The sequence below is a fragment of the Ixodes scapularis genome, unplaced genomic scaffold (genome assembly GCF_016920785.2).
Source record: "Ixodes scapularis isolate PalLabHiFi unplaced genomic scaffold, ASM1692078v2 PGA_scaffold5__190_contigs__length_132052651, whole genome shotgun sequence".
Taxonomy (NCBI): Eukaryota; Metazoa; Arthropoda; class Arachnida; order Ixodida; family Ixodidae; genus Ixodes; species Ixodes scapularis.
The window spans coordinates 116,268,547-116,281,644 of NW_024609880.1; the positions used below are offsets into that span (position 1 = coordinate 116,268,547).

The following is a 13,098-nucleotide window of genomic DNA, read 5'->3' on the forward strand; positions in this document are numbered from 1 at the left end:
TCTGGATTCCACAAAACACGCGGCAAAAGCGTGCAAAGGGATGCTACAAACACCAAAACATCATTCATACAGCGATATCGCGAACGTATTTTTCAAGAAAAGGAGGCGCATTTGAAAGAAATGTTCACGTCATGTTTCTCCGAGAAGGAGAGGGAACGGCCTCGCGTCTTCTCCGCCTCGCCGCCTTTAGGGAGCGAAACGAAGAGAGGAGGAAACGAGATATCTTGACGTAACGCGGCTCGTCGGCCTGCAGGTTCAATCTCGACCCTTTTTCCTAAAATACGGCCGTCCAATCGAGATATCGCCTTACGTGTAGTGTTGTAGGGATTGTAGCGTCCCGCCTACATCTCCTGCGTTGTTTCTTCTGAAATCCAAATTTCGGTTCACCATCCATCTAACAAACCTTTTCATAAATTCAAAAATAAATGCAGAAGATTCGTGGTGGGAAGTGGTATTGCTTTTTCATCAACTTGAGGCCTCTTTTACTCTTGATGCGCACTTCAAAGCCTAATCTTGTTTTAGACATTAGTAAATGTTAAAAAGCTTTTGCTGCTTTTTTATATATTTTTTTAATCAAATTTTACAGAAGTGAGTGCATTTCAATGTCTATGTCTCTTTGTTTACGGTGCATGTGTGTATATATATTGTATGAATAAATATGTATATTGTTCAGTGTTTGTGGTAGTTTCAGTATACTTCATTTTCTTGTTAAATTTTCCGATATTAGTTCTTTTGTTTTAGTTTCATAACAGTTCATTTAAAGTGGCACACTAATGTAGCCGTTTGAATGGTACTATCTGAAATGTTTACTGCATAACTGAACATATGAAAGCGAATTTTGTTTTTATGACATATCCTGTTGTTATTAGTTAGTTTAATTTTATGCGTTTAATATTATTTGCTGCCTTTAGTTAAGGCTATTCATGGCCACTGAGCCATATGTTGTTCAAGTTTCTTGATACCTTCTGTTTGTTATTGCATGGTTTTATTTTATGCTCTATCGCATGTATTTTTTTCATATATTATGCTGAACTGTAGGAGGCAGAGGCTCTGTCAAGCATTACGCCTTTATCTCTGCCCCCTATGCGGAAATATATTCGCAAATCAAATAAAGAAGAAAAAAACTATACATGCGTGTCTTTGTCGCATCATGCTAGCAGCGGTTTTCTTTCTTTTAATATTACCGGGCTCCAGCGCATATCAATTACTTTCCTGTTCATCATTTTTATTCTGGTCAAATATTATGTGTTACATGAAACGACAGAAAGGAAGCAAGCCCATGCGTTATAGTGATCAATGACAACATTTCAGATATTATGTTTCGTCAATTGTCTCGAATCGAATTAACTTAATCGTTAGGTGCACCTCCATGCTCAAACAATGGCGTAGTGCAACAACAAAACTCTCGTTGCCTGTCACCTCGCAAAGATATATTTATCTCATGTGCAATAAGTAAGCTTCTTATTTTTACAATCAAAGAGAGGCTTCAGTTACAGCTGTCTTAACGGAAACCATTATAGAGTACAGGTGTGCCTCAGGCATGTCACAAAACCCGTAAAAGACTACGGCAATGTGCGTGCAGCGGAAATGTCCAGTCAACAGGTGCGCCGCGATGGACGCCATGTTATATGCCAGAGTATGTAACAATATTTTAAATACTCATTTTTATTTCATGACACGAAGAAAACTTCATATTTGCGTGTATTCATCTGCAGCTCAACGTTACTCGACTGCACATCACGTCAGGCGTGAGGCATTCCATAGACCTTCACAGTCAGCGCTAAACCGTAAACATTTATATTCAAATCGCTACATTATTGCTTTTAACTGTCGTATTTATAATAAGTTGTGAATTTACTCCTCGATAAGGAATGTCGTGTTCCGTTCACCCATAACCGATAAAAGGGCTACGAACTTAGTATTCGGTCAAGATCAACGGCATCAAAGTTAAGGAGCTTGAGAGTTGTTTCGAACACCTCTTTCGTTTTCTTTGGGTCAAGGGCCTTCCAATTGACCCAGTCCTCTCTGCAGTCCACGAAGTACTTCCCCGTGCTCGAAGTCAGCGCTGGATCCACGGCAGCGTGGACACTCGTCTCGGCTGCCTCTTGAACACTCTGTTTCAACACAAGCAAAAACCGCTTTGTATGTTGTTTGCTTTTTTTTTTTTCCGCTTAGCCGTTGTTAATAATATTCAAATATATGTACCCCACTTTAAAATGTTCACAATGGGACGCACCTTAGCTAAATAAATAGCTTGTAACTACTGCTTTAGTACTTTCCTCTTTAATGGTAAAGATGGCGCTAAAATAAAGTTTTCAACGTTCGCGTTTATACGACGTAAGATCTGTCTGCCTTTGAGGTGCGGCAACACTAGATTGAGCTGTAGACGAGAAGTTTAGCCAGTGCAGTGCCACGGCCAGCCTGGGGTCTTTAACGTGCAACACGCACCGGTGATATACTACCACCCCCCGGTATAATACCCATCCAGATCGAAACAGGCAGGGTTGGAGGTTGCAACACAGGATCTCTGGGTTCTGCATCGCGGGCATTCGCACCACGGATTCTGAACCACGGTGTGCTAACACACTAGGCAGGCGCCGATCCACCCGAAATGTTATGTTAATACTGGCTAATGGTGCATTGTTGAACACACTAGATTTAGAGTTAAGCAAAAATGATTATTTTAAAAGGAAACTTGAAAATGTGCAATCTGTTTGTAAAAACAACTCGTTATTGGACCCATGTTCGGCAAATATGATTCGGCATACATTTTTCACTGTGGGAATTTCGCCTGATACTAAATGTTGACCAAGCTTTTCAATAGATTTAAGTCGCTGGCTTAAATTATTGTCGATGTCCTGCACCATAGATCATATGCATCATTCGCCCAGGCTTTACTGTGTATTACCACTGACGAGAGGATTTAATGTTTGAATAAAATTTCCAAGAAGAAACCATCGCTTCCCGGCAATGCCTGAAGCTTTGTCAGGTAACCCTTATCGGCTCATGCCTCAGCTTCGTGTTAAAAGGCTTGTTCAACGATCTTAACATCGCGAAAATCTACTCCGTACTACATTTATTTCATTTATCTAAGCACAATCAAGCAAAAGAAAACACGTCGATTTCCCTGGTATCACCACTAATACAGTGTCATCGTGAAGTGAATTCCTGACTACTACCCGACCTGCCGCCTAGTGTCGGGGCCATTGGGATCACGAAGTCACGTCGCCAGGAATTAGCAAGTTGTGTAGTTGTACGCTATTATGCAAGTGCAATATATCTTATCGTGCAAGCATCAAGAACTTTGTTTAGAAGCCTTTTATTGTTGTCGATACTCATGCAATGCATCGTCTGTGGCGCCATCTACGCCAAGAAAACAAAACCATCCTCTCTCCACCTGCTTTCGTGACGAACGGTGAAAGGGGAATTAACGTGTTATTTTCCTCGTCTGAAACCGGCTACCCGCTGCGGCTATCAGCGATGGCAAGTAGTTGTGGCGTTCCGACGTGACCAAACTGAAGCTCGAAAACCGTTCTAATTGGAAGCGAAAACATCCGGACCACCTCAGAACGTCGCTGCGCACGTGATTCGGAAGACGGTGTGAGAGCTGAGAAGATCACGAACTTAAACTTATTTCATTTTTATATGAAAGCTAGCACACACAAAAAAAAATTGGCGCTTTCTTTTTCATTCTATATATGTCTCAAAGATTAATTGCAACAATTAAGGGGCAAAGTCCGAAATTCGTTGCATGGCCACTCTAAGTCAATTGTGGGATGTCTCGGTTTAGCACTACTTGATATCTAGAACAAAATAACTGAAATGTTATAAACCTGACGGGGCAATACTCCATCAGAAGTGAGAGAGCACTTGTGAGCTGGGAGGGGGGGGGGGGGGGGGGGGGGGGGGATAAGGAAACGAACGAGCAAGGCAGAAACTCTGTTAGTCCGGTTTTTTTTTTTTTTTTTTTTTTCCACATTTTGTGGTTTATGTGAGCGTCAATGTACTGCGTTGCTTTAAAACCAGAGGCGATAAAATTGTTCCGCTGCGTAAAGGTCAAGACGAAAGGAGTGCGCGTTGAACAGTGAAAAGTAGCTCAATTAATGTTTAAATTCGTGCAACCTGTTAATACTGCAATTTCATAAGTCGAACAATTCAACAAAAGCGTTCCAACTTAAAGCGTAAATTTGTGCAAGGATGTGTGCTATAATATCAACAGTAAGTGTAAAAACTCAATAGAATTGGCCAAAATGTAAAAATCAGAATTTGTTTTATTTAGGCAATTGAAAATGTTAGTCATAACTTTAATTATGTGACTACAAACGTTACTCACCACTTCTTTTTTTACTTAACCTGTTGAACACTCAATAAACGGTAGTCTCTTGAAAAACAAGCAATTCATCATATATTTGACAGGATCATGCATTTGGTCATTCTTTGCATTTGAGGTCATTCAAATTGTTAAAAAATATATTATAGTGCTCTAATATTATTTGCTTAGTTTAAAAAAAAAAGTTTCACAATGAGTATTTGAATGCTGAGCTTTCTGCGATGTTCAAACATGTTTCCTCTCAATCTAAATGTAAGTTCGACACTCACCTTTCCATATAGCTTGAGGGTTAAAAGTCGCATCAGTGAAAAGATTCCAGTAACGCAGCCACCCATGTCAGTTTCCACAACTCCAGGATGAACGCTGTTCGCAGTCACCCCTTAAATGAATGACATAATGGGTTATAATTAATAATTATGCTTTAGACTTAGAGAGAGTTTTTAACTTCGTCCCGTACTTCATGTACAGCGCTGTGCATGAAAATGGCTTGATAGAGAAACTCAGTGGCACGACGTGTGTGCACCAACACACAGGCAAGAAAAGCGCCTTCTATCGTGAAAACGGAACTGCGTTTTGTGATCGCTAATGAACGCATTTTGAGAAAATAATTGCAGTACAGCAGGGCGTTCTTTCTGTGATGTTTTAAGTAGCTGGATGCGTAATTATTGTCCCTGGTCTTGAAGCCGCATAATGTTTCCACACTGTAGATAACCTTTAATCGCGCCTTGTTACCTTTTTAAATCTGTGGGGGAAAAAAACGACTTTATTGCGAAAATATCCCAAGGTAAGGGGGAAAAGCTCCCTTCTGCAATGTGATCATGAATAACTCTAAATAGACAGTGATACAAATCGTGTTCGTTGACACGACCACGAAACTGAAGGCCGCTGACAACCTGCTGTTTTGTGATTTCATGAATGTTTCTTTCTAAGCGCATCAATGAACAAAAAATACCTTCCTATTCCCCGAAAAAAAAAATGTTGCCACTTCGCTCTTACAATTACATCGCTGCTAAAGAAAAAAAAAACACGTCCCTGACGTCTTGACGAACCTCTCGAAATGTGGAAACTGCCAAAATTTCGTCCGGAAAGGTTCCCAATTTTCGAAGCACTTCGAAAGCGAACCTTAGATGTTTCTGCCCACCACTAAGTTTAAACGCTCTTAGGAACAATCGTGTAACCTCAAAATTGTTTGTTAAACAAAATCACGAGTTCAGTATAGCATTCCAAATTATTAATGCGAAAGCAGGAAATGGGTTCATAGAGCGATCTGGCTTTATCCGAGCTTGAAACCGGTGATATCGTTCTCTTTAGCAACGATAAACGGCACCTAAATTCCCCCGAGCGAAACTGAACCTAAATTCCCATTGGCTGCGACGCGTCATGTGGCTCTATAGCAACGGCGTCATCGTTGCTAAGGGGTCCTGGCGGCGCACCGCATAGACTAAAAACACGTCAAAACAAAATAAATTAATGACTTCGAAATAAAATGTGTCTACGTTTCTGGCTGGGACCGAATTGAACCCTGGCCTCCGGGGTGCGATACGATTACGGTTCCTCGCCGCCAGGGCGGGTCCACGGTTCCGGCTGACTAAAGCTGTGCCCAGTGCGTGCGTCATGCTTTCGCATTCCCACACGTGAGCAGTCTTAAGTGTCACTTCCAAATTTTTTCATACAGTCCAAAAACCGACATGGTGAAAGAACGTTACCTACCATGGCCCTTGAGCTTGGATGCCAGCGCTCTGGTAAACATGATGATCGCGAGCTTGGTATGGAAGTAAATGAACATTGATAAAGGGCCGAAATCGGTGCCTTTTGCCTTCGCCTGCAGATTGTCCACGTTGCCAAGGTGATGAAGAAACGACGAGATATTCACGATGCGACTCGGAGCACTCTTCTTTAACAGACCTGCATGGACATCACCGTTTATGGAACCTCACATTTATACGTTCTGATTTGTTTTCAGCCAGACATTTAATGCAGAAATGGGAGCTTAGGCAACCGCATAAATTACCTGTTCTTTGACATAATTTATTTATATTTGGGCATGATTCTTCAGACACTAATATGAACACGGTGATCGCACTTGATGGCAGACCAATTAAAGTTAAGAGATGCTGCTCTATTAGGAAATTCACCTAGCCTTATTGGAAGGCATTATATGGCATTCATAATAAAAAAAAACATGACTAAATGGCAGATTAGTGGAGATCTCTCGAACACCTAAAGCACTAGGTCAATAACTTCAGAATTTTCCGGTAGGTGCTTATTTGTTATAAAAAAAAATCGATTAATCAATTCGCAAAAACATACCCAAAAGAAGCAGAGTGAGCAGGCAGTGTCCGAGGTAGTTTGTCTGGAAACACTCTTCGTAGCCGTCCTTTGTCAGCTTCACGTCAGGACGCTCTGTCAACCCATGCAATACAGACATTTGCCACAAAACGCGGTAAATTGGCATTATTTTATCAGCACGTTACAAGTGATTTAATGAAGATCCTTTCAATCATGAAGTTTCTTTGTTGGTTCCCATCGACAACCTTGAGAAGCAGTGCAACATGTCTAACACTGTAGGGGTGAAGACGGAAGTATATCACGAATGTACTCTTGCGCTGCAACCTTCTTCGTAGCAGATAATGTTATACCCTCTCAAAGTGTTGGAGTAAATTTCAACAAAAGGGAGTTCTCGTAGGCCGTTTTCCCAAGTCCGCTACGCTCCCCGAAACAAAAATGACAACAAGTGCGCATGCGCGACGCTAGCCTTCCCTGAAAAATCGAGGATCTCGTAGTGGGTTACGGAGAACGTTTCAGGACAGCGGAAACAATCTACGAAAACCCTGTTATATTGTGTCAGTTTACTCGCCATTAATCGTATATGCAAGATCGTGTACGACAGAAGGGCGTTTAATTGCAGAAGAAAGAATGAATAGCTGCTCTCAAAGTTTATGTTCAGTTTCACCACGATATTATGAATTATAAAAAAAAATCTAGATTGTGTATCTCGTGATTACATGATCTATTACTTTGCAGCGAATACTAGATAGCAATATCGGTATGTACTTGAACACGCCGTTTGCTAAAAGTCTTGCGTATCAGCACAGCCTTTCTACGCATTAAATTAGGAGGCAAGTATCTACAGTGGCCTCAGATTTAAAGAAACAATGTAAATCAAGTTATTATTTTTCTGCGCGACATAACAGAAAGGTTTTAAAAATACCACCAGGGGCGCTACACGGCAGAACCAGGCAGGACAAGCATACCGGGCCATCGCCGCCTTTCGCGATTGGTCAATGCGTGGCTCTGACCAACCGCAGCAGGTGGCGATATTCCGGTCCCTTGGTCCCGCTTAGCCGCGCCGTGTAGCCTAGAGCCCCCCAGGAGATGTTCTATTCTTCTTCTTTTTTTTTTTTTTTACATGAAACCTTTTTTAGCTATGTATTCGGCATTTCTTGAAGCCTGGATAAAATCGTGGCCGCGAGGCTCGACATTGATTGGTTAGGTGCTTGACGTTGATTGGTTAACGGGACGGAGCGTTCATGCGGCCCGATAGGTAGGCGAGGATGAGTGAGGTAGGCGAGAAGGGGCTCGACCATCTGTGTGCACCAAAGGATAGGAGCTCGAGTGTACGGAAGGCTCTAGATCACCAGGTTTATCCGATTAGCGCCGATTAGTGGTATTAACACTTCATTTCAGGAACAACTATGAGGTGTACACATGGTACGCGATGAACCATTTGGTGAAGATCGCCGTGTACGTAGCCGTCAATTGCCTAGCAATATGCGATGATTCTTTTATTAAACTTTTTGAGCAGACATATGCCGCTGGTGCTAATATTTTTTTCTTCTCACTGATTTAGAAGAGCCTAATTTGATTGCTTTATCGGTAAGGAATCAAAGACCAAAACGACGTTCAACGGAACCTGATGAGCAACTTGGCAAAGATCGCAACAATTAGCAGAAATCTGCTCAACAAACTTGCTGTTGGCGGACGAAACTATTCACAAGTTTTGCGGTGCAATCTTATAAAGTTCATTAGTGTGAATAAAAAAGTCATTCCAAGAGCGGCGCACTTTTTGTCATACATTTGCCATTACTTCGGAGTGCTCTGCGTTCCTAATATTGTCACGAATCACAGATGATGAGGCGACGAATGAACAGAAACCATACGTGTAATTTGTGAACTTGTGCTGAAAACAAAAATACATATATAGGTAGCGTCGCTGGTCGGCAGAGTAGCAGGATCGAGCGCAAGAGCGAGACTGACTCCGGACCGTCACGGGGAACATCTTTTCTACACGCGTGAATTTCTGGAACATTCGAAGTAGAACACTAATAACTGGATCAGACAACAAGGTTCTCGAACTTACGAGAACGTCGAGTTGAAAGAAGAAATAAAAGGGGAGTCCGCGCTCTGGGAACCTACCAGGAGCATCCGCGCGAGAGCCAAGCACAGTAACCATTCGGCCACGCACTCGCTCGCTCGGCGACACGCGTGGCAATATATTGTCAATTTTAATATATCACTTGGTATTCAAGCATCCTACTTTGTTTTCTTAATATTTCGCTGCGATGAAGGCGCGATGCCGTTGAAATTTGAAAAATATTCAATAAAGTCGGTGAAAAACATGCATGTCAAAGTATTTGAAGCGCAAGTCAAAGGTGTCTGTTCAGATTCATCACTTGCAAGTTGCAACAGGAAGTCGAAGACATATTTACTCTTCTAGTCTTTCCTGGTAGGATAAAACTTTCACCCAAAGAACACTAGCTTATGAGAAACGCCATTATGAGCCCTGATGTCGCAGTTCCCGGGAAGTAAAAGCTGTTAAAACAAAGTCTAAAATAATTTGTTGACGCTTCGGGATGGACTGTTACTTTCCACAAAAAGCTAAATCAGACCTAAAAAGCATTGAGCGATTTTAAGTGTCGGATTCAACAATAATTTATCAAATTTAATGCTGTTAAACTTAAAAAGAAAACTTCCAGTCGCTTTTCTGGCATAAAATGGAACTCTGTTTAGTGCATTACACATCTATACTACATAGATAATTAATAATAATTTTGAGTTATGACGAAGCTCCCTTTTTCAAAATATGTGAAAGAAGAGGAACATCTTATTTGGTAACTCAGTCGTCTCAGATGTGCTTTAATGCCTCACGTTCGCCTCCTTTTCCGTCCTGCCGTATGCTGCATTAAGTAATTTATTGCACTATTGTTTTTGTTCTAGGGTCACATGCAAAATATGTACGACTAACACGACCTATCATAATGTCAAAATTACGTGCCAAAAACAAGAACCCCCAAATATAGCGGAATGTCGCTGCTTCTATTTCGTTGTTTCTGCTGCTAACCCTGCCGCCACTGCTTAAAAAGCTAAGGAGATAAGAAAAACGACTGAAAAAGTCTCTACAACTTAGTGCCGAAGTATGTCCATTCATTTTACACTCACCTACCATGACCCCAGCATTGTTGATCAACACGTCGAGTCTTGATTCCGTTCTCATTATATCCTCTGCAAATGCTCGAACTGACGTCAAGGAAGCCAAATCAAGAGGCTTGATGATCACACACTGCTGCGTCTCCTCAAATATTTCCCGCGCCGCCCTTCCGGCTTTCTGTAGGTTGCGACAGGCAATGATGACCCGAGCTTTTCTCCTGGCTAACTCTTTCGCCGTTTCTTTTCCTATGCCTGAGAAACAAGAAACAGAGCATCATTCAAGTCCCAGCCTTTCATGACTCCCTGTTACTACCATATACCATGTTTTTTGCGTTTTTTGTCAATTCGGTACGCATTGTATTAGGGGTGATTGAGGGTGCATCAGTTATATTCAGAAATGGCTGCGAATATTGGGTGTCTAGTGGCCACAAGGTATTCGCGTCACTCTAGCTGACAACAGTTTTAACATAATCAACTTATAAGGCACTTAATGGTATCGGTCGTACAGCCGTCATCACTTCACTCAGAAAAACGACCAGAGGCGGTCTCGAAAGGCGATAGCACGTTTGCACATGATGATATGCCATTCTTTTCTTAGATGTTGGTAAATTCTTATACTTGACCTTAGAAGTTGTGTACACTACTGGAAAAGCCAAGGACGCCAGCGCGTAGCTCTTCTAATGTGTTAACCTCCTCGCTTGCGCTCAAGGAGCGAGAAGTAGCGAGAATATGAAATGCTTAGAATGCCGTCCCTAGTACAAACGGAGCGATGCGTCCTCCGCGCGCAATTCCGGTGTAAAATAAAAAAAAACTTCAAGTATTTATTCAGAGTAACAAATGTAACTCTGTATAAAAGAAGTGCATGTAACTCTAACAGTGATACAAATGTAACAAGACCAAATCTGGGGAATGTATTCCAAAGAGAGAAGTTGTACGTTTTTAAGATACTCCAGAAAAAAAAAATACTTTAAGTAAAGTACAAGTACACACTCAAACAATGCACTTCAAATAAAGCAGAAGGTTGTTTTTTTTTAAATTCTACATTAAATAGTGCTGTAACTAATGTACCTAAAGTACTTCCCAACACTGAAAAACACCGCATTCATATTACGCAGGAGGATATAGTATAGATTGTGACGAAAAACTCAAGTTTCCTCCAAGACAAATTAGTTGTAGTTGACTTAACACACTGGCTAATGGTTTGGTGGTCAACCTCCGGCTTCGTTACAGACTGCATTAAAATGGTTTTGAAGTTTCTCAAGGGCGAAATCCACTATAGAAGCGCACATGTCCGCTATACAATTTTTTTTTTTTTTTCACGGTGAGGGTATTTTTGGTTCTTCTACTTTTTTTTGGCATTCGATACAGAATTAACACGGAATGTGTTCTAGGGGCTTTTTTTTAATAAAAATCGTCATGAACGAGCGTCATAAAGGAGCGTGACGAACGAGCGTCATAAACGAGCGACACGCCGGGGCCGTTACATAATCCATTTTCCTCGCTCAATTTAGCGAGAAAATTCACGTCGTTACGGCGTCAAGTTACCTAAAAACACAGTCCAGTTTTTCCTCTAAATTTAGCGGGGGATGTTGTCGTCACTTGACCTGACGTCACGCGACGAATAGCATATTTCATTTCCCCCGCTACATATGGCGGGGGAATTGGTCAATAACCAAAACACTAATCGTTTCTTCGCTAGATTTAGCGGGGGAAATCGAGGGAAAGCGAAGATGTCTCGTGACCAATAAAAGAATTCGGCTTCTCCGCTATATTTTCAAGGGAAACAAGTAAAAATAAATGATAAAAATATTACAAAAGTAAAAAATCGTGTGTGTGGTTTGTGCGGAGCACAGCCAGTGCTTACTGGTCTTGGTCAGCATCATCAAACTAGTGAAATTGTTTAGTGCTCAAGCTTTTCCGACGAGATAGATATCAACTTTCATTTTTTATTATGTACATAACATTTTTAAATTCGCTTCATATAAATCTTGTATTAGATCTAGATCGCCCGTGATCATCATGCAGTTCCGGTGTCAACATCCGTTAATGAGAACACCAAGTCCCTAACAGAGCAAAACGGATTTTCGTACAGTTCTTCTTGGCAATAAGAGTAATGGCTGTCTTTTACTTAAAATAGTCTCGTCATTGACAGCTACGGCCACTTGGTCTTTTACTTCTCAGAACACTTATCCTTGCAAGCATTCTTAAACCATATATATATGTGTGAACATCCCGAGCTCACCGAACGGCCAATATAAAAAAATCAAAACGTAAGTTATGAAATCATGACTTGATAATTATTCGCCGTATCAAACGCATCTTGATAAAAAAAAAGAGGGCAATATTATTCATTTGATAATACAGGATCACAGCTCACCTCCGTTGCCTCCAGTGATTATGACCGTTTTTCCTTCCATAGTGGCCTTCGACCTACAAACACCCCTAGTGTACACAACGTACGCTCTGACGCAAACTGCAGTCGTTGCGAACACCGCCACAATCTTTGCTAACGCCGCGAAGAGCATCCATAGCAAACTGATATCTTCTTTTGTTTCGTACGGTCCCATTGCTGTGTCCAGCTACACGTTCTTCTGAGGATCTACACTCCGGCGAGCTCGGTAACGGTCTGCGTTTGGAAACTCGAAGCTCAAAGACACGCGCGCTACTGGAGGATGGGAGAGAGGGTAGGCAGGTTCTCCTTGATTATGTGTGTACGTACGCTGGAAGCATGCCAAGACTAACATCCAGGAAGATACCTTTTCTTTTCCGCCTTCGTCGATTTGTGCGACAATAGGCGAAATTTCTCGAATATGCTAATCAATTATACCCATTCTCCTCTCCTGAAGTTTTGGGAATGCTAACAACGCTACAGTAACGTCGATTAAGCGCGTTGTACTACAATAAGAAAATATAATTTTATACTCGGCGTCAGGTATTTTGTGCTAGGTTGTCAAGGTCAGCTCAGCCTCCGCGGTGCTGCAACGCTGTCAAAGCAACTTGCCCGAGCACGTGTGAATGATGTGCAAGAGGAAGCCACGCGCTGTCGGAGCACAGCGGTACTGCAGCGCTGTGAAAGCTCCGCTAGCCTTGAAAGAGTAAACAAAAAAGTCGACGCCGAGTATAGGCTTTTAGATGTCGTACGCTCGTTTGCCGTGTGGTGGTTTTGATTGATGTTCGACACTCGTGTCTTTTGTTCGTCTTTTTTTTACTCAAAATGAATCATCTTTAAGTCCGTATTAAAAATTGCCATTTGTTTTTACTTCATACCAGCGTGATCAGTGGGGTAAGGTAAAACCCAAATTTTGCGGCGCGTGATCTTTATGTGCGGCACTCTTGTTTCG

At 41.7% G+C, this 13,098-nt stretch overlaps 1 protein-coding gene across 1 annotated transcript; it reads right to left on the minus strand.

Moving 5' to 3' along the window:
* Positions 1-1,907: 1,907 nt before the first annotated feature.
* On the minus strand, positions 1,908-12,428 carry LOC8053453 (retinol dehydrogenase 12-like). The gene is made up of 6 exons (XM_029972379.4): positions 12,135-12,428; positions 9,770-10,009; positions 6,641-6,733; positions 6,041-6,235; positions 4,600-4,709; positions 1,908-2,114 (listed from the first exon to the last, which is right to left on the minus strand). The coding sequence occupies exons 1-6, from the start codon at positions 12,322-12,324 to the stop codon at positions 1,908-1,910; spliced, it is 1,035 nt and encodes a 344-aa protein (XP_029828239.2). The 5' UTR covers positions 12,325-12,428.
* Positions 12,429-13,098: the final 670 nt, after the last annotated feature.

Bases quoted from the DNA above. Each gene is read 5' to 3' on its own strand.
- LOC8053453 (XM_029972379.4), bottom strand. From the start codon at position 12,324: ATGGGACCGTACGAAACAAAAGAAGATATCAGTTTGCTATGGATGCTC. The intron at 6,236-6,640 runs GTATGTTTTTGC...ATGTCCATGCAG, and splicing joins GCTCACTCTGCTTCTTTTGG to GTCTGTTAAAGAAGAGTGCT. The intron at 2,115-4,599 runs GTGAGTGTCGAA...GTGTTGAAACAG, and splicing joins CCCTCAAGCTATATGGAAAG to AGTGTTCAAGAGGCAGCCGA.